The following is a 27,992-nucleotide window of genomic DNA, read 5'->3' on the forward strand; positions in this document are numbered from 1 at the left end:
GCACTGATTGGTGCGCACTGCTTCCGTCTCTCAGCGCTGATTGGTGCACACTGTTCCCGCCCTCAGCGCTGATTGGTGCGGGCAGCGCGCGCGGCCGGGGGGAGGAAGGGGTGTCATGGCGGCCCCTCACGGCCCCGTCCCGGGTCATGGCGGCAGTGCTGCCACCCTGAGCGCTTGGTGCCACTCTGTGCCCCAGTCGTGCCCACGCGAGACATCTCGCCAAGGGCAAGGGGGTGGCTTCAGGCTGCTCAAGAAGCAATCTTAACGGGGATTTTGGCTCGTGGGGAGGTTTTGGAACGGAACAAAAGACAAAAAAACTCGGCGGTAGAAGGCGTGTGGGGAACGGGGTCGAGGAGAGGGTCTGAGGGTCCCTCAAGTGACAGGGTGATATCTGAGCCTAGGAAAGTGCTAGACACCAGGAGTGAAACCTTTCCTTTGGGATTCAGGGCAGCCACACACAGTTGGCAGGGGAAAGTGGATTAAAGGACTGAGTATTCATTATCTGAGGGACAGACAGGATGAGGGGAATGGCTTCCCATGCCAGAGGGCAGAGTTAGGTGGGATAGTGGGAAGGAATTGTGCCCTGGCACAGGTTTTCCAGAGCAGCTGCGGCTGCCCCTGGATCCCTGGAAGTGTCCAGGGCCGGGCTGGATGGGGCTTGGAGCAGCCTGGGACAGCGGAACATGTCCCTGCTGGAAGAGCTGTAAGGTCCCTTCCCAGACAAACCATTCCATGATTATGCAGGCACAACAGATCAGGGGCAGCACGTGGTGCCCAGCCCTTTGCAGTTTTTTGGACATCCCACTGATACTTGTTACGAACAAGCAGCAAGGACAGAAGAGGCAGAGAGAGCAGTGCTCTGCCGCCTGCAGGACATAGAAGGTGACAAGGAGACCTCAGGAGAAGCCCTGTTGTGTTCTATGGGAGGCCTCTTGCCTCTTGCAGGAACACCCCATCTCTCCCACCCCGTGGGCTTCGGGAGCACCACCACGCTTTGATCACACCTGCATCAGCCCCACCTGGAGCAGGGACAGCTTACAAATAACCAAGGTGAGAACAAGGGGTTGAGTTTCCCACCTGGCTGGAGCCACGGGGACATTTCAGCGCTCACACACTCAGGAGACACATTGGAGAGGAGGGTTAGGTGCTGAAGCAATGTCTGTTAGTTACAGCTCGTTACAGTTATTATTGATGCATCTTATTGTCAATGCAAGAGGTGAAGTCACTTAATCCATCATTTCTCAGACACGGATGACAGAGCACGTGGTTTGGCAGAGTTAAGTTTTAGGCGAGCTAGAAATGGATTGCACAATATTTAAACCTGATTAAGTACATAATAGGCTTAGCGAAGGATTACTTTTCTCCTGACATTTTATACATAAATATATATACACACACACACACAGACAGGCATTTTATCAGTAGCTGCATTTTAGTCTGGTCAAGAGACGACTGCCTATTGCAGAATGACTGGAGTGACACCCTTAAAAAAGAAACTAGTCTTGGTGTGCTTTGCTGGAGAAGAGAAGGTCCTTTTTGGGGTGATTCTCAGGGGTAGGGGTCACATCCAAGCATCACTGGAGGGGACAGATAGGGGGCCTGGGACTTGCACAGTCCTGGCTGGTGGCACACTGAGCTCCTTCCCTGTGCCAGGCAGGAGATACTGGAGCCAAAGGCTGGATTGGATTCTGTTTGGGCTGCTTTTCGAGGACTTGGAGAAAAATTTGGCTTATTTAAAGTGCATTTAGAGTTGAAAAGCATCTCAGAGAAGTAGCTTTCCCTACTCCTGCCCTGCAGCATCCATCCCATTTATGCTCCCATTCATAATCTTTTCCAGGGTGTGCCAGTCACTTTCCCCAGGAAGTGTTGGTCTGAGCTCAGCTGCCTCCTGCTAGGGTGCAGGATCATTATTTAATGTCCGACATCCCCAAATTGGGCAAGGATTTGGGCTTGAAAGGGATTTCTGCACCAGGAAAACACACAGCCACATCTCACCAGGCTTTTTAGGAGCACAAGTGAGCAGGAGTCCTTCCCTCCAGCCTGGAGGTCTCCTTAAGAGAATTAAATTAGCACAAACCTCCAAAGCTAACGGGAACAAATCTTGGCCTGGCTATTTCCATGAGCAGGGAGACTGCTTGGATGTCCTGGGATACGGGGTGGCAAGATTTGACCCGCAGCCTTGCCCAGGCATAGGTCCTCTGAGGAACGCTCTGTGGCTTTTACAGCTGCTTTTCAAAACAGAAGCCTTAAAAAAAAACAGACTCAGGATGCAGAATCTGTAATGGGATGGTTGTATCCCACAGGGAAAACCTGTCCTTGCTCCCCAACACACACACACACGTGCACACACACACACACTGGTCCTCCACATCGAAGTGTAAACTACTCACTTACAACACCACACACTGAGAGAAGTTGTAGATCCTGAGCCAGGGTGTAGATTAGGAATCTCTTGGCTTCCAGCATATCAACAGCAGGATTGAGGGTTTCTTATATTTTTTTCCCCTTTTTCTTTTTTTTTTGTTTTTTTTTTTTTAATCCTAAATCAGCCAGCCACCTGCTAGTTAAAAAGCAAAAGAAAAAAGGAGAATTCCCAGGATTGCTTGCCCTTGCTGAGACAGTGTCAAGTGGCTGGACACTACCAACTGAAAGAGAAAACTCACACACATCAAAAACCCAAAGTTCGGGGCTTATTCCAAGAGGGAAGATGGGTGCTGGTTGCTCTTTTTCCCTTTTTGGGGGCATGGGGGGGCTTTTGGCTGATGAAGTTCTAACATACACCTACCACCACAGTAATTAAAAAAACCACCACCGTACACTATTCCACAGGGTAAAAGAAGACACGTGAACGGACACTGACTACCACACACAACAAGAGCCCTGCAGGTCAACTCACGGCCTCTTCAGAATGAAAAAGAAAGGAGAAAAGAAGAGCTCAAGACAAGAAAAACAGAAAAAAAGAAAAAAGGAAAGAAAAAAATCCCAAAAGATCTCGTTACAAAGACGGGAAAAGAACCACCATTATGGTACACTCTGACTTTCTGAGACAGCTGCAGAAACTCGGCTCAGGCTTCCTCCTCCCTTTTTCCCCCCCAGCTCTTCCTCCCGAGGACAGAGTCCTGCTGCTGCTCACATCTCGTTGGAGTAGGTGTAGTTGGGGGTGGCCGAGTACTGCGTCTCGTGCTGCATCATGGCGCCCTGCGCCGCCCCCATGGCCGCGTTCTGGGCCGCCTGCTGCACGTGGGGATTCTTCCAGGCCCCCGTGGTCCACTCCTCCTGCGCTTTGCTGAAGCTCCCGCCGCTGCCCCGGTAAAACTTGTGCACCTGCAGGGAAAAGCCAGAGGGGCTGAGCGCCTGGGGTGGCAGGAGGGGCACCCAAAGCGATGTGGAACCCCTGTTTTTCCTGCCGTACCATGGTGAGGGCAATGAAGGAGAAGACTGCCATGGCTGTGAAGAGCACAGTGGGGATCAGCATCACCACAGCCGAGCCCACGTTGGTCCCAAAGAAGGAAATCGCTGCAATCCAGCCACTGCAAGGAGATGGAAACAACTGGTTCATTCACCAGCTCTCCCCTACTGCCAGAACCCTCCCAACTCCTCAAACCATCTTCCCCAAGGAGAGAACCAGCAAAGATGCTAAAACACCACAGTGACCACCCTTGTACCCAACACAGCAGCATTTTCCTTACCAGACCCCCCATCCAGGGATGCCCACTGCCTGGATGATGCTGATCACCAGCTGGGCCATGAAGGTGAAGAAGAAGGCCATGAAGCTGAAGGAACTGTCTGTCCTGCAAGAGAATGTTCAGTCACTCCTGCACCTCCATCCCTGCTGCACTCCAAGGGAAGGGAGATGCTCCAGCGTATCAGACCTGGCCATGATTTAGCAGGAGGGTGATGAAAAGCAAAATTAAAGGCAAAGGAGAAACTGCAAGAGGATAGAGGTGGTCAAGGGCTACCTGGGAAAGCCACAGGGCACCAGACCCTCCCTATGGCTCAGTGAGCTAGGCTTGAGGACATCAATGTTGGGACACAGCTCAGCTCACACCACCCCACATGGGGAATAAGTACACCCCTAGTTCTCTAGATTTGGGGACTGACCTCACCACCATGGGTAATCTGTACAAACACCTCAAGGATTCATGGAACAATATAAAAGATGCCTCAGGGATGAGAGGGAAAGTGGCACCCCAGCTGCATCCTCACCACCTGTCCCCCACCACTGCACAGAGGGACAAGGAAAGTGTCCTTACATCACCTGATGGGGGGTTTGGCCCCCAGGAAATCCCAAACACTCTGGTTTTGAAGGTTCGAAAGTAAAGCTAAAGGGCTGCACAAAAATTAATTCCCCCAGTTAGTCAGGCAATGCCCTAAGCTAAACACTGACCGTTTATGAAGGAAAACAAGGCAAAAAGAAGCCAGGCTCAGGTGCGACCACTTACTTGAAAGCTTTGTAAATAGGTCTAAACCAGCAGACATAGGAGCAGGGCGTAAAGAGAATGAGCCAGAGAATTGCCAGTCCAAAATTTACAGCTCCGCCGCCTCCAATGAGCCACGCGAGGCAGCCCACGAGATTCACCGCCAAGGTGATGCTGTTCACTGCAAACACACACACACACACAGAGCAGAGTAGCACGGACGCAAGGGTGGCACTGAGACACCAAGGAGCCCGACCCCAGGGATGTGGCCTCGGAGCCCTGCCCTAGATGGACTTCCCTTAAATTAAGCTGAGAGCACATTCCCAGGCTGGCTGGAAAGAAGGGGGTCAGGCCTCAGGTGTGTAACAGGAGGAAAATCAATGTATCACTCAGAGTTGTAATTCTCGAAGCAGTTCCTGGGCCCTGAAGATTGGCAGCAGTTGTATCCTCCCGCTCTTATCCAGCCAGGATACATTTCCACTAAGGGAAGGAAACTGGAGGAATTGTGGTGAAGTTTTTTGCTTGCTCCAGGTACATCTTTGCTAAAGGAGCTTGTGCTCCCCGAGCACCACTGAGAGCCTAAATCCTGAACTCCGGACCCCGCCTCGCCAGTTCAGGGGGTGACACATTTCCCTCGCCCACCCCAGCTTGGGATCAGGCCACACAAGGGCTCTGACTATGCATCCCAGCTCGGCAGACACAGGACAAAGCAGAGAAGGCTCAGCTGCATTCTGACGCCTCCGACTTCGGAGAATGATTCATTATTTCGACGAGAGCGAAAGCCCTCCCACCACCGCCTGCCTGAGAGCTGCAGCTGGCAAGGGAAGGAGCTCAGCTGCCCTAAAAGACATGAAGGGACCTTCCAGCCACTCTGTGCTGGGTGTCTGAGGGGCTGGTGGGGAGAAAATGCCCCAGAGAGGAGCTCCAGAGGCAAAACACAAGGGACAGTGACTGGCTCTAAGAGCTGGTGCTGGTGCTGAGGAGCAAGGACCAAGCTCTGTTACATTAAGAGGAAGAACATCCTGTTTGGGATGGGGAGGGAACTGAACACCCCCAAGAGAGCTTCCCAGGGGAAGCACAGCTCTTTTCCTCCCATGCCTTAAACAAGTGGACCCTCCTGACATGATGGAGCTACCCCAGGGTCACCTCCCTGATGGGACACAGCCCCAGGGATGCCAGCCTGGTGCCATGGCAAAAGCAGGAACACACAACCTCTGTGGTGTTAGCTCAGCTCTTCCTGACCTGCCCCTAAAGCACAAGGTACTCCCTGGGCACTGATGCTTCCAAAGTTCAGGGGAAATGCCTGATAAGGGAACTGAGTTCTTCTAGAAAGAAATGAAATGCTGTGCCAGCTTGCCCGGAGCTGTGCACGTTTCCGCCTATGCTGGGGTGTGACCTGTCCCTCTGGCTCTGTTCCCTGCCCACGTTTGGTGAAGAAGAGAGATCCAGGATAGCTGGAAGAGCTGGAAGCTGGTGACAGCTCTGTTAGCACAGCACGGCACACAGAGGCATGCAAGAGGAACAGGCAAGCTCTGGGAAGCCTCAAGCTCCATGTTTTGGGGAGCAGGCACACCAGCCCTCCAGTCTGAGCCATCTCCTTCTTACAGCAGAACATCAACATCATCACCAGTGACTCTGGGACACTGAGGCAGCTCCACAGCTCCATCCTGGAGGCTGGAAGGGCTGGGATCCATGGGATGCTGTAACCCACCTCTCATTCCTGAATTTTAACAGGAGACACCAAGGCCTGGAGGGGGAGAAGGGCTTCCCCTGACCTTGCCCTGCCCTTTCAGCTGGCTGCTCCCAGAGGAGCAGCCTTTGGAGAGGCAAACAAATCCCACTGGAGCCATTCCCACGCAGCCACTCACACATCCAGAGGTAGTAAAGCCGCTTGGCCATGGTCCGGTGCTGCGGTGGGATCTCCGCATCGAAGTCCTGGTAGAAACATGGCTTCAGGGGGATGAATTTGGGCAGGGGAGGGAAGTTGTTCACCTTTTCTGCAAAAAAAATTTCACTGGTGTCAGGCATTGCCCAGAGCTGAATGAAAAGCAAGAGGCTTCCTAAATAACCCCCAAGAGTAGACAAATTTTACACAGGAGTTAAGGATTTCCCATGGAAACTGCAACAACCAATCCACCCAAAAGGATCAAATTCAGCCCTCACTGGCCACATGGATCCTGCAGCCATGGACACCCACCACCCCACTGGTGACTAACGAGGTGACATTATGGCCAGTAGAGCCCACGATGATCTCCAGAGCCCCCTGTACCTGCCATGCTGGCACACGCTCAGCCTCTCTGCTCCTCAGGAAAAATACTTGGGAAAAACGTGGGAGCTTTAGCAAAGCTGGAGGAGAATGAGAGAAAAAAAGATTGAAGTGGTCAGGGACATCTGCAAAAGCCTTCACCTTCCCCCCGTTCCCAAACAACTCAAGGACAGCAGCTGGCTTCACTTCTGTGACACTCTGGACTATCACACATCCAGGCTGGCACCTGCTTGGCAGTGTGATAAATCCTGGCTCCTCTGGCTCAGGCTTATGTACCAGTTAAGGCAGAAGATTACGGGAGGATCCAGTGATGTGGGGCCTCCCACTCGTAACTGACCTACATCCAGGAGAGGGCCAGGTAGGGCAGCAGGGAAAGGAGGTGGCTGTGGGCAGTTTGAAACCCTCAAGTTCATCACCTGGCCCCAAAATAATTCTTTTAAAAAAATCTATTATTGTTATTTTTTGCTGAATTTCAGCACAGGGGTCTACCTGGCTGCCTTGTAGCTGCCATCTCTGCAAGCCGAAACCAAAAACAAGGCAAAAAAGGGAGCAGAAAATCAGAGCAGAGAAACCAGCTGGAAAAAAAAATAAATCAGTGGCGATTGTCACTAATGAGTCACTCGAGTGCCTGGCTTAACAATTACTCATGTCATTTGGCACCTCATTCCAGAGCATGCAGGTGGGAAAGGGGGGAGCTCGGCATCCCAGGACCTTCCCAGACCATTCCATGCTCAGCTCTGTGCCAGAAGTGAAAATTATGGCCAAAATTAAAGCCAAAAGTTAATACCTGAGGTTTTAAAGAGAAGGGTGAAGATGGCGTATCCCCACCTGCCTGCAGGTTTTGCCCTTTCCCAGCTATCCAGGCAGAGCTGGCTGTGGCCAACACATTTCCCAGGACGCGGGGTCCCGGCAGTTGGTGCCGGGGGCTCCCGGGAGGATGGGGGGCTGTCTCTGGGGGTCTTTTCGCACTCCCCAGGGCTCGCCGTCCCCGGCATCGGCCGGCAGCCCCCGGATGCTTCCATCCCGCCAGCGCTATAAATACGAGCCCCTCGGGCGCGGTGACGTCCGCCCGGCCGCCCCTACCCACGCGTGTCGGGAGCGGGGACACACGGCCAGGCACCCCCGGCCCCACACCCGCGCCACCGTGGGGCGAAAGCACCGGGACAGCCAGAAATTCGGCTGGGGTGTTTTTGCAAAATTAGGAATATGGTGGAGTGGATGGAAAAAGGACGGGGGATCGCATAGGTGGTGGCAGCGAGAAGAAACACTTCTGGTGCGTGGGGTGGGTTTGGGGAGGGCAGGCAGGGCTCGGCCTCGCCGTGCATCGCTGCCCGTGCATTTCCACGCGTGAAGGGCTGCATGCCCCACGCATCCCCACCAAAAGCAGTCTCCCAGCAGCGGCCTGGATCCGGGAGAAGGGCGGCCCAACCCCCGCTCGGTCCCCGGTGCACCCACGCGTGTGCAGGGTCACCGCGGCTGCCCCCACGCCGCGCATCCCCCCCCCACCCCGCAAGCGGGGTGCAGAGCGGGAGGTCGGTGCAAAGGGCAGTCAGCCCCCCAGGGGGGAGCATCCAGCGCCCTCACGCCGCGGCGTTTCCCCTGGCCACACTCCCGGGACTCACCACGTGGCGTGACCCGTCCCGTCCCCTCCGGTCCCCGGCGGGTGGCGGCGGCCGCCCGCCCGCCCGGTGCTGCTCCTGCCGCAGCGACCGCGCTCTCGCGAGACTGCGGCGCCGCCGCCACCCGGGCTATGGGCAGCGCCGGGATCTCGCGAGAGCGCCCGCCGCTGTCCAGGGTCCTGATGCCGCCGGATGGAGGGGCGGGGCCGAGGGGAAGGGGCGGGGCCTTTGCCGGGGGGCTCTGTAGGGCTGGGGGCTCCATGGCGCTGGGAGTCCTCTGTGGGGCTGGGAGTGCTCTGTAGGGCTGGGGGGACTCTATAGGGCTGGGGGCCCCATGGGGCTGGGAGTGCTCTGTAGGGCTGGGAGTGCTCTGTGGAGCTTGGGGGGCTCTGTGGGGCTGGGAGCTCTGTGGGGCTTGGGGGGCTCTGTGGGGCTGGGAGCTCTGTGGGGATAGGAGTGCTCTGTGGGGCTGGGAGTGCTCTGTGGGGCTTGGGGGGCTCTGTAGGGCTGGGGGCTTCATGGGGCTGGGAGTGCTCTGTGGGGCTGGGAGTGCTCTGTGGGGCTTGGGGGGCTCTGTAGGGCTGGGGGCTCCATGGGGCTGGGAGTGCTCTATGGGGCTGGGAGTGCTCTGTGGGGCTGGGAGTGCTCTATGGGGCTGGGAGTGCTCTGTAGGGCTGGGAGTGCTCTGTGGGGCTGGGAGTGCTCTGTGGGGCTTGGGGGGCTCTGTAGGGCTGGGAGTGCTCTATGGGGCTGGGAATGCTCTGTGGGGCTTGGGGGGCTTTATAGAGCTGAGGGTTCCATGGAGCTGGGAGAGCTCTATGGGGCTTGGTGGCCTTTACAGGGCTGGGGGCTTCATGGAGTTGGGACTGCTATATGGGCTTTGAGGGGCTTTATAGGGCTGGGAATGCTCTATGGGGCTTGGGGGGCTTTATAGGGCTGGGGGCTTCATGGCACTAGGAGTGCTCTATGGGGCTTGGGGGGCTTTACAGGAGTGGGGGCTCTATAGGGGTGGGAGTGGGCTTGAGGGGCTTTATAGGGATGGGGGTTCTATGGGGCAGGAGTGCATGATCCCTACCCAGGGCATGGCAAGCACTGTGTGGGTAGAAGGGCAGGGGCCCTGGGGTCAGCCCTGGCAGGGTACACAGGCTCCCTCTATCCAGGAGGCAATGGGAAACCAGCAGGGCCAAGCTTGGGGTACGCCATGCCCATGCCCTGATGTGCTTCATTCTGGAAGCAGTAATTAATTAATGGCTCGTGTGAAGGGCAGAAGACGTTGATTGCTTTTGCCAGTGATGCCAAGGTTGGGATGTGGAGGGCAGGGGAAGGGACTGGACTGATTCACAGACGGGACAAGGTTCAGAAGCTCCTAAAAGGGATGTAAGTCCCAAACCAGCTGAGTGCTCCATAGGCTGTGTCCCTTGTTCTCAGTGTCACAGAGTTCTGTGCACACCACTTGGACCTCCTGCCTTAGTGCTTGTGAGAATATCAGTGAAGTGTTGTGAAAATTTCTTTATTTGACAGCTAAATCATCTTCCCTTCCCAGCATCCACCCTCAAGGGTCATGGAGGGGCAGTAAGGACAACATCCCACCACGGGAAGATGAGAACAGCTGGGCAAGGAAGCAGCAAAATCTCTTTACACCAGTGAGCCCTGGTGGCCAAACCCCTTCAGCAGGGGAACAGCATTGCTGTGGGCATGCAAGGAAGGAAACCTGGCAGAAAGAGGGAAAATGCCTGCTCCACAGATGGTAAAATAGAGGGAAGCAGGAAAACCAGCATGCCACAGATGACCCCATAGCAGGGGGCCCAGCTGTCCACTCTGACCCCTTTCTGGACCCTGAGCTGTCCCCCTGAGAGAACAGGGACCCCTGCACATCTCCATGCCCTGCCCAGCAGCGGGGAAGGAAGGAAGGGGTGGGATTGGGATCATGGATTCCCACTCCCGCCAAGCACTGGAGATGCTCAGCGCCTTGGAGAGCTGCTCTGGCTCTGCCTGTGGACACTGAGCACACTGGATATTTGGGGCTGAATTCTTGTCCCTTATTTCTTTCTCTCCAGCTTTCTCTCACCTGAATTTCCTCCCCACCTGCATCTCTGCTGCCTCAGCACCCTCCCATCCCACTGAGGCTTTGGGAATGGTCACATACAGAGCTGATCCTTGCCCTTGGCACTGCCACATTTTTGCCTGCCTGCAGGTTTTCCAGTCAGGGATATTCAGGAATCAAATGGATATGTTCTCCCCTGCTTCACAGGGATGCCTGGAGAGCCAAGGGATAACAGGTGGAAGAGCCTCCCTGTCCATCCCACACTCCCTGAGCAGGGCAGGCTGGGCAGGAAAGGCAGGCCCAAAGAAAAGGCTGCATCAAGCAGCAAAGTCTCAGCAAGCAAACAGATTCAAAAACAAGGAAATCAATCCACAGGTCCAGTTTAGTGTCAGTCGGTAGGTTGGAGTCCAGACCAGCTGCAGCTGACCCAGAAACCAGTCCTGACATAGCTGAGACTAGGACTGAGACCCCTGGGTTGAGCTTAAAAAGAGCTCCTGGGCCGTGGGCACAGGGGGTTGGAGTCCTAGATGGGGTTGGTGAGGAACATTCAGGTTTATTAATGTCCTCAGGGTCCTTACAACATCCCTCTTCTTATTATGCTGGAGCTCTGCAAAGGGATTTGTCTTATGAAAGGGATTTTTCCCTTTTCTTTTACCGTTGGGTTATTCAAAATGAGGATTATCTTGAGCTCTGTAATTTTCTGCTTATGGCAGGGATAAGAACTCAGCAGAGAGCTGGTGCCACCCTAGGGTGCTCCTAGGGTTCCTCTGGCATCTTGGCACAGCCCCTGCGCCCTGGGCTGTATCCTCAGGGGGCTGCTGCTGGGAAGCAGCAGCTCTGGACCCTGACTGGGATGAGGGCAGGGGATCCCTGCAGCTGTGGCATCCTGGAGGTGCCTGTGCACCCCTTTTGCCAGGGTTGCAATGTGCCCTGGCATCAGCCCGCTGCCGAGTGCAACGTGATGAGAGGCTGAGACCTGAGCTGCGCCGATGTGACGCAGAGATGGGCGATGGCACCGAGACTTTCCTTGTATCGGATGCTCCCACTTTCCGTCCTCTTCCCAACCAGGGCCACCTTGCATGAAAGAAAATATGGAGAGGGCAGGTGGAGGACAGGGGCTCAGGTTACTGCTCCTCTCCACCTGCTCTGATCTCCATTAGGAATATGTTTCTGGGGTTTTTTCCCCACTTTTCCAGGTCTGTCTGGGCTCTGTGCTGCATCCAGCAGCCCTCTCCATTCCTGTCACCACAAGCTCTCCTCTTGGCTGCTCTCCCAAACAGCTCTTCCAAGCTCACACCTCCTGTGGGGTTGGGACCAGGCAAGAGGGTCCCACAGGGATTTGGAAATCCTCTGGCATGGGGTTGGGATGGCACTGGAATGCTCAGAGAGAAACTGTAATGGGAAAGGGGAACCAGAAAACACTCTCTGGGTGTGGGTCCCACTGTAACCAGAGTGGCTGCTCAAGGAGGGCAGACAGACAATACTCAGCATGTAATTCTTTTACTCTTATTTTTTCATCACTCCTGCCTTCCCCATTTGCTTCTTCTCCATTTTAAAGGACTCCCCATCCTCTTTTCCAGCTTTTGTTTCCCTGATTCCCCACGGCTGGAGCTGTCTGTGCCTTTGTCCCCCCATCTCTGCTTTTCCTTTCCCACCCTACTGAGCTCATTTCAGCTATTCCTTGGCTTGGAGTAACCCATCCACACTGTTGTCCTCCAACAAATAAGCTGACAGGCTAATGAATAGCTTCAGATGGTAATTAGCAACGGAGTTGCTAATAATGAATTTCATTTACATTTTAAGCGCTGCAGAGGGAAAATAAGCCCCTGTCATTAATGCCCCCCTGCTCCCAGCACAGCCTTGGCCTTGGGGGGAATGCACCCTCTGGAAGCCTTTCTGTGATTGCACCTCTCCCGCCTCCATTTCGGAGGCTGCGATAAGCAGAGTTCATTAAGCAGCAATTAGAGATGGAGGGGGGGAGAAGCTGCTGCTGCTTCCATCATCTGATGGTGGGGAAGCGCCATGGTGCCATGGAAAATGGGCCACGGGAGGCAGGAGCTGGTTCTGGGCCAGGAAAGAAGGGCTGGGTGGTTCAGCCAGCACCAGGGATTCACGTGGCTTGCCCAGAGCCCTGGAGCTGTCAGCTCTCCACATCCATGTAACCCTCCCAGGCTCCCTGGATAATGACCCTGAGGGATTTCTCAGTCACTGAAATCCTTCCCGATTATTTCCCTAGGGGTTTAGCACATTTTGAAGGCAGGAATTTCCCTGAGGGGCTTAATCCATCCCTGCCTGCCCAAAGAAAGAGCCAAGTGCCTTCTGCATGGATTCCATGATTTGTTGGCAAATGGAAAGATGGAGAAATGTCATTGTTTTGTCTTGTAGGAGTGGGGAATCCATGGTGGGAGCACAGGGAACAGGTTTGCCCACTACTGCAGAGCATCAGAAGGGACTTGGGAATGCTCAAAGCCTGGATCTGGTGCTGGGGGTGAGCCTAGGAGTGTTGCTTGCCCTGCCTCAGTTTCCCTCTGTGCCCAAGGCGCCTCAGGGAGGGTTAGATGGATTGGGAAACAATGCTCCGCATCTACAGGGGTTTTCCAGCACACTGCTTGTGGATGGAGGGTCCCATCCCATCCCATCCCATCCCATCCCACAGACCCACCCAGACCCCAGTCCAGTGGTTGGATCAGGGGGTGTCCCAAATCCATCCCCATTTAGGCAGTGGTATACATAGAAAGCTGCTTTGGGGACCACAGGGATGAGGGATTCTCCCCAGATAGGATGTGACAGCCACATCCTGCCTTCACCTTTGCAGACATGGATCGATTTTATGATTTATTTATTTATTTATTTATGTTTTTTTTTTCAAGCCCTGCTAGAAGTGAAACCAATCCAGGGGCCTCCAGAGGCCGATAAGATTTGACTGCAAGTCAATACTCACATGTCTTTCCACTGTGCAATGATCCCCCGGCCAGCGGGGCGGGAGGGGACAGGCAGGTGACAGGGGCGGGCAGAAGGCCAGCCTGGGGCAGGGACATCGCCTCTGCTCTGGGAAGGGATTGGGGGCAGGAAGGGGACATCTCCTAGCCTGCAGCAGGGATTTTCTGGGATTTGTTGCCAGTATATATAATGGTGAGCCCGCAGTGGGCAGCTCCACATTGGGGATGAATGAGGGACAGGGACTGGGAGAGCTGCAGGGAGAGGGAGGGATGGGGAAGGAGGAGGAGCGGGAGAGAGGGAGAGAAATTGCCCATGAAAACCAGCTCTGCCATGGCATCTGCTCCTCGGAGCTTTGGGAATTGAGAGGTTTTCCTGCTGGCAAAGCCGGGGCTGAGGCAGCAGGGTGCTGGGGGGAGCAGAGCCCTGGCACACTCGATGCACGCTCGCCTGCGATGCCATCTGCCAGGCTTTCTCCTGGCTGCGGGTTCCTGTGGCTTCTCTCATGGCTAACAAGGGTCGAGCTCAGACTCCGAAGTACTTCCTGAAGTACCTGCTGCATCTTTGTGCCATCCCTGGACACAGCGTGGCTGGGATTCCGCATCCCTCTGGGAATGCTGCAGGGCAGGCAGGCAGGGTGACATTTGCAGTTAGCAGTGGGCGTCCTTGAGAGGAGCGAGCACCGAGAGAAGGGACCAGGTTCTCTTTAAGGGGGCAGGACTTTGGGAACATTATGAAGGCAAGAGTGAGCTTCTCCCTCTGCCTTCCACCCTCCCCTCCTTCCCTTCTCTGTTCCAGGACAGAGACCTGGGTTCCCTGCCCTCCCCTTTGCCTGGCAGGGATGAAGGCAGGAGCAGGGTGCTGGGATGGGCGGCTGAGCAGGGGAGGAGGAGGAGGAGGGGAGGAAGGGGAGGGAGAGGGGGAGGATCTGCTAATTACACAGAACAGCTCTGGGGGCTGCTGAAGTCCAGAATGAAGCAAAGAGCAGCAGAAGCGAGTGCTGCAGCGGGAGCGGAGGAGCCCAAGCATCACCAAGAGCTGGAGCTGGCTGTTATCCCTGCTGAGAGCAACTGGGAGCACCCAGAGGATCCTGCAGCCCTGCCTCCCACAGGAGACAGCCTCTGGCACTGCCACCGAGCCCACAGCCAGCCCCTGGAGAGCCGAGGAGAAAGGGCTGGTGGTTGCAGCACACAGGGCTGGGCTGGAGGGCAGCGAGGTCAGCCCTGCTATGGTTGCCGGGGGCTAGGAGCCTGTGTGGATCCACCGGGAAGAGGTGAAGGATGGCTGCCGAAGGAGGGAGAGCCAAGCCCGCTGCCCAGTCCAGGATGGAGAACTTCCGAAAGGTGAGGACCTCGGAGGAGGAGATGCCATTACCCTTCCCAGACCTGCCCCCGGACGTGGTGGAGATGAAAGTCAAGGAGGGCAGCAAGATCAGGAACCTGATGAACTTCGCCATGGCCCAGATGGAGCTGAAGGGCAGGCGGCAGATCGTGTTCAGCGGCTGCGGCAGGGCGGTCACCAAGACCATCACCTGCGTGGAGATCATGAAGCGCAAGCTGGGAGGGCTCCACCAGGTCACCAAGGTACGCTACAAAACTGTGCTGGAGGTCTGGGAGAACCAGGACCCACCGCCCGACGGCCCCGCACAGAACCTGACTGTCCACAAGAACGTCCCCTCCATCTGCATCCTGCTCTCCCGGGACCCCCTGGATCCCAACCAGATGGGGTACCAGCCCCCCGAGCCCCGGCATGAGGCGGGAGAAGACACACTGGGGTCCTCCACCAAGGGGCTGAAGCGGACGCTGCCACCTCCCTGCGAGGAGCTGCTGCCCAAGAAGCTGCAGGTACAGGTGCCTGACAGCCCCAGGGGCACGGGGACCACTGCTGGCCAGCAGGACCACTGACCCCAGTGCCTCCCACCCTACCAGCCAGGTATCGAGGCAGGAATATCCACTCATTCCAAGGTCACTGGTGGGCTGCAGACTCCCCCTGACCTGTCCCCACTTGCTGCTTTGACCCCTGTGGATGGGGGTCCCCAGATTTGGCGTGAGTGTTAAACGGTTAAACCCTCCATGGATTGAAGCAGGTGAGGCTGTGGGGGGGAGCTGGTGACCTCTAATTCAGCCAACCAGGGACACTGTGACCACCAGCCACCTCCTGCAGCAACTCCCAGGGAGCCAGAGCAGCCGAGGGGTGCCTGGACCACCACACCGCTCCCCACTGCAAACACCTCATCCATCAGGAGAGATGGGTTTGCTCCAAGCTTGTTGGAATAAAACCTTCATTATCAAACCTGCCGCTGAGGAGCTGTTGGAGTTACTAATGACAGGCTCAGCATCCTGTGAGACTGTGATTCATCCCAAAAAAATCACCCAAACAAGCACAGGGGTTGTTCTCTCCCTGCACCCACAGAGCCAAGCACTGTACTGTGCTGCCTGCCTGTGGGACAGCAAAAGGAAATAAAACAACCCACACTGGATACTCTGGTCTGGAGCTCGGGGAAGCCACGGTGTGGGAAGCTGGGGGCAATGGAAGCATTGGGCAGGGGATTATTGTGACTGGATGCAGTGCCCAGCACAGGATGAGGAGGTTTTGGGGTTGTGCCTTGGCTGCAGAGTGCTTCAGAGCAAAATCCCTGCTACTTCCAGGGGGTAAAGAGAAATGAATGGAAAATAAAAGCTCTTTAGAAATAGATATGTCTATGGGAAAAAGGGGGGATCATCGTGGCTGCTGGCCATGGCACGGATCAGCACAGTGAAGGCTGCTGCCAGCCCTCAACAAGGGGATCCCAGCCAGACTCTGTCCCTTGGAAGAACGGGACTGGGGTCTCCTGTGCCGGCACAGCAGCACCTGGCAAAGCCCCAGTTCCAGGGGGGACGGAGGAGATGTGGGGGATGTGTTATGGGATGCCAAGCCTTGATCCACCTGGTTCCCTCTGCCCAGCGCCTAGCAGCACTGCGGGATGAATTAATCGGTATTAAGGAGCAAACCCTTCCCAAAATCCACGTGAGGGATTCTCTGGCTGCAGCTGCCTTATCTCCCTGCCTCACTCCTGCTCTACAGGGACAGTCAGCGTTCTCTCTTTGTCAAGGGCTTGCTTGGCTGGGAGTGGGAATGAAAGGAGAGGAGGAGGAAGAGGAGGAAGCAGGGTCTGTTTTGTGAGGCAGTGACCTTGTTATCTCCCTCAGCAGGCAGATGCTCCTCGGGCCAGACGCTTGTGCTTATCTGTCCTACTGCAGATTGATTCCCTTCACTTGAACATTAATTTCCAACTGTTTTGTTTTTATGTTAATGATCTTTTTTTGTTGTTGTTGTTGGTTTGGGGATGGTAAAGCTTTGGGCTCTATCCCATCCAGCTCCCCCCAGCTCCTTTATGCAGTGCAGACCCCATCTGAAGGATCTAATGATCAACCCTTCACCCCACACAGGAGCACCAGGTACAGCCACCTACACCAAATACATTAAAAATTACTAATAAAATTAATTTAAAACCCTGTAATTAATAAATCTCTCTGTAAACACCCTGATCAGAACCTGAAGACTGTGGGAGTCACATGGTCAAACACTAACAGCCCTTCACCTTCACTGCTGCCACCTCACATTTCTCCGAGCAAGGAAACAAGAATAAAAACCACTTATTTCTCCTTATTTTGTTCATTTGCAAGATCTCTTCAATGGCTTTCATTGACAGGTAGTTTCCAATCACAGAGGCAGCTCTGGGGATTTTACCCTCCTTGCTTGCTTTGCTGGCTGCGGATTGATAACTTCCTGCAGGGGAAAATAATAAAAAAGGACTGTTAAAAAAAAAAAGTATTTAAACGAGAATGATGATGCCGGGGGACGTGGTGAGTGGAATAATCACGACGGTTTTGTGGTTTTGTGCGGCACTGCAGAGGCACAGCCCCAGGGATGAGTTTTGTGGCGATTTCGTGCCCGGGTCGGTGCGGCGGTGGCTGAGGGCAGCAGCGCACGGTGTGGGGACAGGGACACTCGGAGAGCTGGGAGGTGGCGGGCGCGGCCGAGCCGCTCTGAGCCCATTCCCCTCACAGGGACCGAGTGCGGGGTGCCCATTGACAGGGACGCAGAGGCTGCACTGGGGCTGCGCGGACTCGGATAAATGGGGGCGGCAACAGCCCGAACCCCTCCAGACCGAGCCCGATCGTCTCAAAAAAGCAGCCCAAACACTCCCGCGGCGCTCCTCGGCGAGGTGAAGGGCCGGCGGACTCGCTCCCCTCACGCACAAAATGGCGGCCGGCCCCGCCCCAAGATGGCGGCGGTCCCGCCCCGCCGCGCCCCCAGCCCGTCCCCGCCGCCTCCCGCCCTTCCACGCTCCCCCTCCGTCCCCGCCGCGCCGCCGTACCCGCCTCAGCGGCCCCCCTCGGCCCTCACCTCCGTCCCTCCCTCCCGGTGCGCTGCGGGACCCAGCGGCGCGCCCCCGCTCCCCGGTGCTGTTTCCCCCCTCACAGCCCGCCGCCATGCTGGCCGCCAGCGCCTCTCTGCTCCGCCGCTGCGCCGTCTCCGGCCTCCGCGCCGCCGTCCGCCGGCCCGCCGGCCCTGCAGGTGAGCGGCCGCACTGTCTCCGTCCCTGCCGCCGCGCTCGGCGCCCGGGCTGCCGGCGGGGCGGGGAGCGGGGCCACGCGGCCCTGCGTGTCCTTGCCGTGACCCCGCGGCCTGCGCGGGCCGCCGCCACCGGGCACCGCCTCAGCGGGCACCGGCTCGGCGGGCACCGGGCACCGCCTCAGCGGGCACCGGGCACCGCCTCAGCGGGCACCGGCTCGGCGGGCACCGGGCACCGCCTCAGCGGCCACCGGGCACTGCCGCACCGGGCACTGCCGCACCGGGCACCGCCGGGGCTGCAGCGGGGGCGGTGGCGCTTCCCCTGCGCCCCCCGCCAAGGTGACATTGATGCAGGGCGGCCGTGATCTCCGCCAGCCCCATCCCCGGCTCCGCTGCAGCTCCGCGCCGGCCCTCACCCTCCTCACTGACAGTCCGATTAATTTTATTTATAATATTAGCAACTTTTTAGCGCCCCAGTTAATAAGGAGAGTAGGAGGACCAGCCCCAGGCAGCGTGCTGTGATGGTGGCCAGGGTGGCAGGGCTGGAAGGAGACTGCAGAGAATGCACCGCCATTAATAGCCAATTAACTTCTGCATCGCAATTAATACCTAATTAAGAAGCACGAATCATGCTCGAAGACTTGCGTGAGCTTCTGCTGCGGCACGTGTGAGTTAAACAACTGCCTTAGGGAGCCTGTCGCGTCTTTTTAAACAATAAGCACAGGATTTCTTAGATGCTACTCAACACCCTTGGTCTTTTGTTATTTTTAATCCACTAATAGTCTTTGTTCGCTATTCCTTTGAGGTGCTGAGCCCCGGCTGCTTGTATGTCTCGTTTCCAGTAGGCTGTGTTCTTTTCCAAGGTCTGGTGTTTCAAACACCCCACTTAACACTGCTGCGACCCCTTTGCAGGGGGGTTCTGTTGCTGCAAAACCTTCCCTGTGTAATCCCTGGGCTCCTCGTTCTCAGATTTTCAGTAAATTAATATTTTTCTTCATGTGTGTTTTACTTCTGTGATCATTACCGGAGAAAACTTCCCAATTCTGGCCCTCACGGAGAAGCTTTAACATGTTTTTGTGTCACATTAGGTGATTTTACGCTTAATGCCTGCTGAGTTCACTTTAAAGCAAAGGTGCTTGCCCTTTGGTTCTTCCTCGAGTTGGGAATCTCTGCCTGGATAGGTCGGCTGTGACACACACGTCATGTGTGTGCCACTGACCTTGATGGACCCTGCTGAAACTCAGGGCAGAGGGACTCTGCAGGTACAGATATAAGCATTAATATGGAAAGGAAACATAGCAGCAATTGAGAAACACACCTTGGAAAGCCAGGGTTTCAATTCTTATGGTCTGTATTTGCCTCCTGGATCCACTGAATGCTTTTGTTGAGGAAAGACTTTAGATTTTGACTTAAAGATGGCATTTGAGTGCTTCAATTTAGGCTTTTCTCCAGCTGAGATTTGCTGTTTGTCTGTAGGATTTTTCCTTTCCTTCCTTTCCTTCCTTTCCTTCCTTTCCTTCCTTTCCTTCCTTTCCGTGTAGGAAAAATAAGGATTCTCCTTCAACCAGCTGAAACCTGGAGGGTTTTCAGCAGTGTCCTGGGAGCAGGAGCATTTGCAGAGCCCTGCTCTTGCTCTGAGCTCAGCTGTGCAGGTGATTTGTTGCAGCAAGCAGACTCAAAGGTCTGCTTTGGAGCTGGGGAAAGGAGGGGGAATTTCCCTACAGGAACCAAAAGGGCATTTTAATTCTGTCTTTGCCCGTTGTTTACTTTTCCATAGCTAAAATAAATAAAGCTATTTTCATGCTTCCATTGCATAAACCAGTATTGCAGCTGAAATGGTGGATCAGGTGAAGTTTTGTTAAAAAAGCAAATTGCCTGCTAATTAGGCTGCCATTAATGAAACCAAAGAGAAGTATATCAGCAAAAATAGAACCCAATTGTGATGTTGGGTGGTTTTTTTTGTTTGGTTTTTTTCTTTGGTTGTTTTTCTTTTAATAAAACCCTGTAGTTAATCACTGTGAGTGGTTCATGCTGGGTTAAGAAAGAAAAAGTCAGGAGCTAAATTTGACTTCTGTGAAGCAGAGCTTTGAGCTCCAAGGTCGTATCTGGTGTGTGACCTCTCTGCAAATATTAGTGGAGTGAGATTAGCAGTGGGGAAAGGAAGCACCAGGCTTGTGGTCCTTCAGTTTAGTTGCCTTGGAAAACTGTTCTAACCTTTGTGGGGTTAAAAAAAGACAGGTTCATCCAAAAAACCAGCAATTTATGATAGTGCTGAGTAACAAACAAATTAATGATCCTATCGGACTAATTTATGCATTAGCATACAATCTGCTTTTTGTGTTTAGTTATCAAATATTAATGCAATTGCAACTTTGAGATCCAGGAGTTTTCTCTAGGGTAGACAGAGTGATAATTTTTTTTCCTCCTCCAACCCTTCTGTTGGAAGGAATATCTCTCATCCCTTTGCTTTTGAGAGCCTCTGTAGGAATTTAATGTAATTTTGTTCATGAGGAATGTGAATGTTAAAGCTCCTCAGTCTCACTTGGCTGTGGGAAGAGGGAGAATTCCTGTATTTTACAGAAAAAGGAATGGACTCTTCAGGACTGGTATCCAGAGCTGGTTTTTGTGTGTCTTTCCCCTGCTCTGATCAATGCTCTGGGAACACTTTGGAAGTCTTGATGTGGAAAAAAGTAGACACTTTGCTACAACATAAACCACAATATTTAATAAGTCACATACCCAGGGCTCATCCAGAACTGAACCAGAGAAACCGTAACAAGGGAAATACATATTTGATGGTTTCTAGCCTCTTGGTCAGGGACTAAAGCAGTGTTATCTTCCATTTGCTCCAAGTTTGTTCCTTTTTTTCTGCACTCAGCTGTGCTTCCTGCCCGCTGCTACTCTCATGGGTCACAAGAGTCAGATGAAGAATTCGATGCTCGCTGGGTGACGTATTTCAACAAGCCAGATATCGATGCCTGGGAGCTCAGGAAAGGTAAGTTGAAGACCAGGAAACATAACCTGGCGTAAATAGATGTTTTGTGACCAGAAATAACAACTTTAGTTGGCATTTTCTGGACTCCCCATCCCTGGAAGGGTCCAAAGCCTGGCTGGAGAGGGCTTGGAGTAACCTGGTCTCTAGTGGAAGGTATCCCTGCCCGTGGCAGAATGGTGGACTAGATGATCTCTGAGCTACTTCCAACCCAAACCATTCCATGATTCCATAATTTTAACACCTGGATGGGAGGGAGAGTAACATTTGCTCCAAGGAAAGTGTGTTTGAGCTCTACTATGCTAATTTTTCTTTGGACTTTGGCTAATGGCTTGGCCATAACTCCCTGCAGGCTTTTTGTGTGTCTGTCCCCAGTTGTTTGCTGTGGTGTTGCCAAGTTTTATTAAACTTACTCCATTTTTGGGGGTGGTAGAGGGCTGGGAGTGTCTGTAGGGCAGTATGGGGTGTGTGCACAGGGATTATGGGGTTGGGCGTGTCTGTAGGGCAGTATGGGGTATGTGCACAAAGGGGGATAGGACTGGGGTGTGTCCATGGGGCAGTATAGGAGCAATACAGTGGGAGAGTTCATCTTTTAAGGCCAAATAGGCCTTAAAAATGTGATTTCATAATAATTGCAGCCAGAAGGATCCTTCCAGCAGCACCTAGCTGATGATGGTTTATTTTTTTCTGTCACAGAGGAAGGGAGTAGACACAAGGGGTTCCTTTTGAGGGCATGACAAGCTGGTCCCAAGTTCCCCTTGGTGTTTCCTTGTCTCCACAGGCATAAACACACTGGTGGGTTACGACCTGGTCCCGGAGCCCAAAATCATCGACGCGGCTCTGAGGGCCTGCAGACGGTTAAATGACTTTGCCAGCGCTGTCCGCATCCTAGAAGTTGTAAAGGTGGGTGGAGCTGCTCTGTTCCCATTGCCAGAGCCTGGCAGCAGGGTGGCTTACCTTGGCTTTTTCCTGCTGCAAAGGACAGCCACACTTTCCTGCTGCCAGAATCTGTGGCAACGCTTGCTGGCTTCTTGAGGGACTGAGAGAGTAACTCAGAAAGGTCTCTTGGGGAACACCTGAAACCAGCTCCTTGAAACCTGAATGCAGCCTGGCCAGAGAATTAAGAGAAGCCAGGACTTTTATTTCAGCCCTAGAGGCCAGGAGCTCTGCTCTGCCACAAGCAATGGCTGGGGTGGGAGGCTTTGGAGATGTGTGTTTTGAAGTTACTCCATTCTTTGTTTTTTGGGTTTTTTTTTTTTCAGGACAAGGCAGGACCCCACAAGGAAATCTATCCTTACGTTATCCAGGAGCTTAGACCAACTTTGAGTGAACTCGGAATCTCCACTCCAGAGGAACTGGGCCTAGACAAAGCATAAACCTTGTTGGTAAGGTTTGATGTTGCTTCCCAGACTCTTGGCATGGGAGTCCTGCACCCCAAACCCCCTGACAAAGACAACGTAGGCAAGACCTAATGTACCTTAATCCCAGACTGAAATAAAGCCCTAAATAAAAATCCTTGTGGAAGGGAAACAAATCTCTCAGCTCAGTTTCCTCAGGAGATGACCAGTGTCATATTGTTTTTTAAAATATTATGCTTAGAATCTCTATTCTAAGCATAATATTTAAAAAAAGAATATACTGTGTGTATATATATGCATAATATTAAAAAAATAATATACTGTGTGTCAGACTGCTGTAAATAGTGCTCGATTCTGGATATATTAAGTCCTTTTCCTCCTCCTTGCCCTGGGATACAATGTCTGGGTGCCAGGGGTCCTGAATCAGCTGTGCTGGGAATGCAGTAGCTGCATTTTTGAGCTGAGCATGGTTAAACAAGGCTTTGAAACTAAAAGGGATGGAAATAACTCGTTTGGGACCTCATGGAAACTTTGTGGAGATTCTAGGCTGCTTCTTTTAATGGCTTTTTTTATTTTTCCCTTGTTATTTTCTATGCCAGGTGGATCACTCAAGCATTCTACTGATGCTACCAGATTGTACACCGTCACTTGGAGAGACAAACTTTAAATCTTACCTGAAATAACTTCTTCCTTTATTGAGTCACAATGGAAGTGCCGTGGAGTTGAACCTAATAAAGGAAAAACTGGTTTGACTCATGTGGAACCAGTGCCTCCTGTGGTTATTTCCTGTTGCTTTTCTAGGGAAAAAGAAGGAACAAACCATAAACGTGCTCTTAGGAGCTTCTGAATTGTTACTTACTCTGCAAAGCTCATGCCCAGAGCCTTCCCAAGCCGCGTCTCTGGGAGGGGAAGAGGAGGAGCTGTGTGGAGAGTGTGGTTCCTGTACGCACAGCTTTGGGGAGGAGACATTTCTCTGGGATGGTGTCCAAAGCCTCAGGCGAGGGTGGGAGGCACCAGTTTGTGTCCTCACCGGGAAGGGGATTTATTTGGGATAGATATTGTCCCTGTTTTCCACTCAGCCCTGGCCCCGGCAAGGGTTTGGGAAAGAAAATAAACCAACAGAAGTGGGAGGAGAAGGGAAATACCTTAATTCTGTTCTTTTCCTCCTAGAAGAGGGGAATTTTCTGGGAAAGCAGGAATTTGTTTCTGCACAGCGGGCTCAGGACAAGAGCCGTGGGGGGCAGGATGCCCTGCTGTCCTGTCCCGTCCCTTCCTGTCCCGCTATTTGATCCGTGGTCACGTCCCGGTGCCCCCTCCGATAGTCCCGGTGTCACATCCTATAGTCCCGGTGCTCCATCCTTTAGTCCCACTGCCCCGTCCTATGGTACCGTTGTCCCATCCTTTTGTCCCGGTACCCCGTCCTATGGTCCCGGTGCCCCCCCCGATAGTCTCGGTGCTCCATCCTATAGTCCCGCTGCCCCTTCCTATGGTCCCGCTGCTCCACCCTATGGTCCCGGTGCCCCGTCCTATAGTCCCGGTGCTCCATCCTTCAGTCCCGGTGCTCCATCCTATAGTCCCGCTGCTCCACCCTATGGTCCCATTGCTTCATCCTATGGTCCCGCTGCCCCGTCCTATGGTCCCGCTGCCCCGTCCTATGGTCCCGCTGCTCCATCCTATGGTCCCGGTGCCCCTTCCTATAGTCCCGGTGCTCCATCCTATAGTCCCGCTGCCCCGTCCCGCCGTCCGGTCCCGCCGTCCGGTCCTACCCCGCATGCGCGGCAGAGGGGCGCGCCTTTTCCCCGCCTCCCATTGGCTGAGTCCCGCCAGCCCCGCGCTGCCATTGGCGGGCGGGCTGTGGGGCGGGGCCAGGGGCGGCCATGGCGACGGGCGGCGGCGGAGCCGGGCCGGGTCCCGGTCCCGGTCCCGGTCCTGGTCCTGGTCCTGGTGCGAGCGGAGCCGGCGGCCGGCGGGGCCCGGGGGTACGTGCGATGTACGGGTGTGCTGGGGATGCGGGGCTGTGTGGGATATCTGTACGGGGCTGTGGTTCTGTGTGGGATATCTGTACGGGGCTGTGGGGCTGTGTGGGATATCTGTACGGGGCTATGGGGCTGTGTGGGATATCTGTATGGGGCTATGGTTCTGTGTGGGGTATCTGCATGGGGCTGTGTGGGATATCTGCATGGGGCTATGGGGCTGTGTGGGATATCTGCATGGGGAATGTGGGGCTGGGTGGGATATCTGCATGGAGCTGTGGGGCTGTGTGGGGTATCTGCATGGGGAATGTGGGATATCTGCATGGGGAATGTGGGGCTGGGTGGGATATCTGCATGGGGCTATGGTTCTGTGTGGGGTATCTGCATGGGGCTGTGGGGCTGTGTGGGATATCTGCATGGGGCTATGGGGCTGTGTGGGGTATCTGCATGGGGAATGTGGGGCTGGGTGGGATATCTGCATGGGGAATGTGGGATATCTGCATGGGGCTATGGGGCTGTGTGGGATATCTGCATGGGGAATGTGGGGCTGGGTGGGATATCTGCATGGAGCTGTGGGGCTGAGGAGAGCATAGGGCAGTGTGGGGTACATGAATAGGGGTGTTATAGGGCTGGGCTGTGTCCATAGGGCAATGTGGGGTGTGTGCATGGTAGTGCTATAGTAGGGTATTGTAGGGCAGTGTGGGGTGTGTGCACAGGGGTTATGGGGCAGTATGATGTCCGTGGGGCACTGTGGGGTGTATGCATGGGGGTGGTATAGGGCTGTGAGTGTCTGTAGGGCAGTATGGTGTGTGCACAGGGGTTATGGGGCTGGGGTATGTCCCTGGGGCAGTGTGGGGTATGTCCCTGGGGCAGTATGGGGAAGATGTGTGGGGCAGTAGAGGATCAATACAGTGGGAGAGTTCATCTTTCAGGGTTGCAGACAGGCAGGCACAGTACTGTATACAATGTATAAATATAAATACAAATATATATATGTACACGCAGAGGTGTATCGGCACAGCACCAGGCGGCTAGGAAGGGGTATGGCCCATCCAAAGGGATCTGGGGGGCACTGCCTGCCTGGTCGTTCCTACCATAAAGCTCTGTCATGCTAATTCCAGTTTAAGACACTGAGGCTAATCCTGGCTGTGCTCTCCAATCACCATCCCCAGTCCTCTGCCGTATTCCTTTAATTCCATGTCCCTCCTGTGCCAACTCTCTCTGATTTTCCCTCTATTTTCTTCATTACTTCTTGTCCTTGTGGAGAATTTTTCCTCCCCCTTGCCCTTAGGAGCATTTGTTCTCCTTGACAATAACTGGATAAAAGGAGAAGTTTGGAAACCCCAAATTAAAACACCCAATCCTTACATTTGTGTTTGATTAACCTCTCAGTAAATCTCCTCCACCACCTTTTCCCAAGTATTACTGCAGCCAGGCTTGCACAGGAACTGGTGGTGACTACCTGTGCTTTTAATGAGCATCACCATTCCCAAATAATCCTTTCATCTGCTATCAGATCTGCTTATTCCTTTTCCTCTCCCTCCTCCCGGGCTGGGGAGGAGGAGCTGTCCCTGGGGACAAATTTCCCTGGCGAAAGATTTCCCTGCTGACCTTGAGCTCCCAGGAGCATCCGATGCTCCGAGTTCACTCTGCTTTACTTCATCTCCGTGGAGAGGTGCTAAATGCTTCTCCCACTCTTTTTTTTTAGCTGATTTGGGCTGAAAAGAAGAGGCTGAACAAGGGGGCAGATGTGGTGGAGAAAAGGGGTCCATACATCATGAGCAAACCTCCCTCCATTCAGGCCAAGCTGAGTAAGTGATGCTTGGTGGACTCTGCTGGGATTTCGGGTGTCATTTCTGCCTCTCTCCCAGAGCTGGGGTTACCAAAAGCCCTTTAATTCCTTCTTGGGATAAAACCTTTATAAAACCCCATTACAAACCCACAGAGATGCCTTTGGAAAGCACTGAACTGTGCCCACGCTCACCTGCACCACCCTCCTGACCCATCCCCCAGAAGAAGAAACCCTTTGGGAGCACTTGGGAATTTTTCTCCCTGTCCCTGTGCTTGGCTTTCAGAGAGGCAGCGGGAGCTGGCAAAGGCAGCGCTGCGAAGGCAGGGGCTGCTGGGGGCACCCACTGCCCTGAAACCAACTCCTAAAAGGTCTGATCCCCTCTTCCTGTTTTCAAAATGCGTTTTTCACTTTTCTTGGGGAGACTGGGAAAGTCAGAGGATTAAAAATGAGTTGGGGACCTTATTTTGCTGGCTCTGTTTGGCCAGAAACACGCAGTATAATAAAATATACTGCTTTCCTCTTTATTTTGGGGATAATTTGGTGGTATGGATTTATTGGGGTGTCCTGGGGTTTAGCTGGTGGCAGCCCTGGACAGGGCCTGGGTGGGAAGGAGTGGGATTCCTGCCCTGGCTCCTCAGCCTGTCAGCTCCATAAATGTGTTTCCACCTAAAACATCTGTGCTGGTCTCCCCCCTGTGTTTTCTGGCAGGTCTGTGAAGTTCAACAAGGGCTACACGGCGCTCAGCCAGACAGCTGATGAAAACCTGGTCTCCCTCGACTCAGACAGGTGAATATCCCAGGATTTTGGGTAAATATCCCATGATTTTAAGGGTGGGGGTGCTCCCAGATGGCTTTTTGCGGGGGTTGATTTTCCTTGTTACTTGTAGAACACCACTGATGGCACTGGGCACCTCAGAGCAGCAAAACGCTCCTGTTGGCCCAGATTTCAAATATCCCTTAGGGTTGCACTGCCAGCTCCTTTTCCCCTCCAAATTCCCCTTATCTGCATCCTAAAGACCCCATTTCCTGGCCAGCTCTGTTTGTGTTTCCCCCCAGTGACGGGGAGCCAGGATCCAGGTGTTCCTCAGGATACTCCTCCGCTGAGGCAAGTGCGGGGCTTTGACTCTGGTGCTGTGGGGTCCCCAGGGGCTCCCTCATTCCCCTGACCCCTGGAGGCTCTGCCTAGGGGCTGGAAGCATCACCCCACAGGGCATGGGTGTGTGTCCATCCCGCAGAGCTCTGCTTTGTCCCCCGCAGCAGGTGACCCAGGACCTGAGCCGGCAGCTGCTGCAGGATGGGTACCACCTCGACGAGGTCCCCGATGACGAAGACCTGGATCTCATCCCCCCAAAATCTGCTGCCTCCTCTTCTTGCCCCTGTTGTTTCGGAGAAAATCTCTCCTGTGTGATCCAGTAGCTGCACAAGAACAGGTCAAAATCCAGCACTTTCTTTGTCCCGTGGGATGCTGGTGGGTGTCCAGGTCCCACGCCAGGACTGTGGCACAAGGACTGAACGATGCTGCTCACGGCAGAGACCAACTGACTCCAAAAGACTAAAATTCTTCTCCTTACACTCAGCAATATCAGGGGGAGGTGGCACAGTGACAGTTTGGTGACCTGAATGGGACTTGGCACTTGGCTGGGGTGGGAAGGGAGGATAGGCAGGGCCTGGCACCTCCACAGGGATATAAAGGGAAGGATTTGGGAGTTTCTGGGGTTGGAGCTAATGGCTTGTTCCCATTCTCCTCAACGCTGCTTTGATGCAGGTGAGGCACAGCCCAGGCCCCCTGTCCCAGCTCTGCCCAGGGCTTGGATTTGGGGGGCTGGAGAGCCTCCCTGCTGCAAACCATAAATGCTGCCTTAAACCATGGTCCTGCTCTATGACATAGAGGACAATCAGCTTCTTATACAGAAACCTTATTTAAATATTTCATGTCAAGAGACATGAACTGGTTTGGGGGTGGGGGGGCATGTTTGTTTGGTTTTGTATTTTACTTGTAAAAGGGAGCACTCAATAAACTGGATCTCATTACTCAGA

At 54.0% G+C, this 27,992-nt stretch overlaps 4 protein-coding genes and 1 long non-coding RNA gene across 5 annotated transcripts; 3 read left to right on the forward strand and 2 right to left on the reverse strand.

Annotated features, from left to right (window-relative positions):
• Positions 1-1,140: 1,140 nt before the first annotated feature.
• On the reverse strand, positions 1,141-8,417 carry SCAMP5 (secretory carrier membrane protein 5). The gene is made up of 7 exons (XM_021547236.2): positions 8,307-8,417; positions 6,688-6,764; positions 6,287-6,415; positions 4,443-4,599; positions 3,690-3,791; positions 3,413-3,530; positions 1,141-3,324 (listed from the first exon to the last, which is right to left on the reverse strand). Exons 2-7 carry the CDS (start codon positions 6,692-6,694, stop codon positions 3,130-3,132), a joined length of 708 nt encoding a protein of 235 aa, XP_021402911.1. The 5' UTR covers positions 6,695-6,764; positions 8,307-8,417; the 3' UTR covers positions 1,141-3,129.
• A 5,657-nt stretch (positions 8,418-14,074) lies between these two features.
• On the forward strand, positions 14,075-15,976 carry RPP25 (ribonuclease P/MRP subunit p25). The gene has a single exon (XM_021547242.3). It carries the CDS (start codon positions 14,565-14,567, stop codon positions 15,186-15,188), a length of 624 nt encoding a protein of 207 aa, XP_021402917.2. The 5' UTR covers positions 14,075-14,564; the 3' UTR covers positions 15,189-15,976.
• Positions 15,977-16,919: 943 nt separating this feature from the next.
• LOC110479748 (uncharacterized) lies at positions 16,920-17,780 on the reverse strand. Its single transcript, XR_002466985.1, has 2 exons — positions 17,674-17,780; positions 16,920-17,052 (listed from the first exon to the last, which is right to left on the reverse strand). It is a non-coding gene; the product is annotated as an uncharacterized LOC110479748 (long non-coding RNA).
• Positions 17,737-22,954, forward strand: COX5A (cytochrome c oxidase subunit 5A). Its single transcript, XM_021547244.2, has 5 exons — positions 17,737-17,844; positions 20,720-20,836; positions 21,615-21,736; positions 22,096-22,218; positions 22,791-22,954. The coding sequence occupies exons 1-4, from the start codon at positions 17,760-17,762 to the stop codon at positions 22,207-22,209; spliced, it is 438 nt and encodes a 145-aa protein (XP_021402919.1). The 5' UTR covers positions 17,737-17,759; the 3' UTR covers positions 22,210-22,218; positions 22,791-22,954.
• Positions 22,955-23,971: 1,017 nt separating this feature from the next.
• Positions 23,972-27,990, forward strand: FAM219B (family with sequence similarity 219 member B). Its single transcript, XM_077785839.1, has 6 exons — positions 23,972-24,170; positions 25,873-25,975; positions 26,240-26,324; positions 26,665-26,742; positions 27,012-27,060; positions 27,213-27,990. The coding sequence occupies exons 1-6, from the start codon at positions 24,069-24,071 to the stop codon at positions 27,369-27,371; spliced, it is 576 nt and encodes a 191-aa protein (XP_077641965.1). The 5' UTR covers positions 23,972-24,068; the 3' UTR covers positions 27,372-27,990.
• Positions 27,991-27,992: the final 2 nt, after the last annotated feature.

Source organism: Lonchura striata, chromosome 11, assembly GCF_046129695.1.
Source record: "Lonchura striata isolate bLonStr1 chromosome 11, bLonStr1.mat, whole genome shotgun sequence".
Taxonomy (NCBI): Eukaryota; Metazoa; Chordata; class Aves; order Passeriformes; family Estrildidae; genus Lonchura; species Lonchura striata.

Coding starts and splice junctions, on each gene's coding strand:
- SCAMP5 (XM_021547236.2), bottom strand. Junction 3,792..4,442: donor CCTATTTACAAAGCTTTCAA/GTAAGTGGTCGC, acceptor ATTCTCTTGCAG/GACAGACAGTTCCTTCAGCT. Junction 3,531..3,689: donor ATCCCTGGATGGGGGGTCTG/GTAAGGAAAATG, acceptor ATCTCCTTGCAG/TGGCTGGATTGCAGCGATTT.
- COX5A (XM_021547244.2), top strand. CDS start 17,760: ATGCTGGCCGCCAGCGCCTCTCTGCTCCGCCGCTGCGCCGTCTCCGGC. Junction 17,845..20,719: donor CCGGCCCGCCGGCCCTGCAG/GTGAGCGGCCGC, acceptor TTCTGCACTCAG/CTGTGCTTCCTGCCCGCTGC. Junction 21,737..22,095: donor GCATCCTAGAAGTTGTAAAG/GTGGGTGGAGCT, acceptor TTTTTTTTTCAG/GACAAGGCAGGACCCCACAA.
- RPP25 (XM_021547242.3), top strand. CDS start 14,565: ATGGCTGCCGAAGGAGGGAGAGCCAAGCCCGCTGCCCAGTCCAGGATG.
- FAM219B (XM_077785839.1), top strand. CDS start 24,069: ATGGCGACGGGCGGCGGCGGAGCCGGGCCGGGTCCCGGTCCCGGTCCC. Junction 24,171..25,872: donor GCGGCCGGCGGGGCCCGGGG/GTACGTGCGATG, acceptor CTTTTTTTTTAG/CTGATTTGGGCTGAAAAGAA. Junction 27,061..27,212: donor CAGGATACTCCTCCGCTGAG/GCAAGTGCGGGG, acceptor TGTCCCCCGCAG/CAGGTGACCCAGGACCTGAG.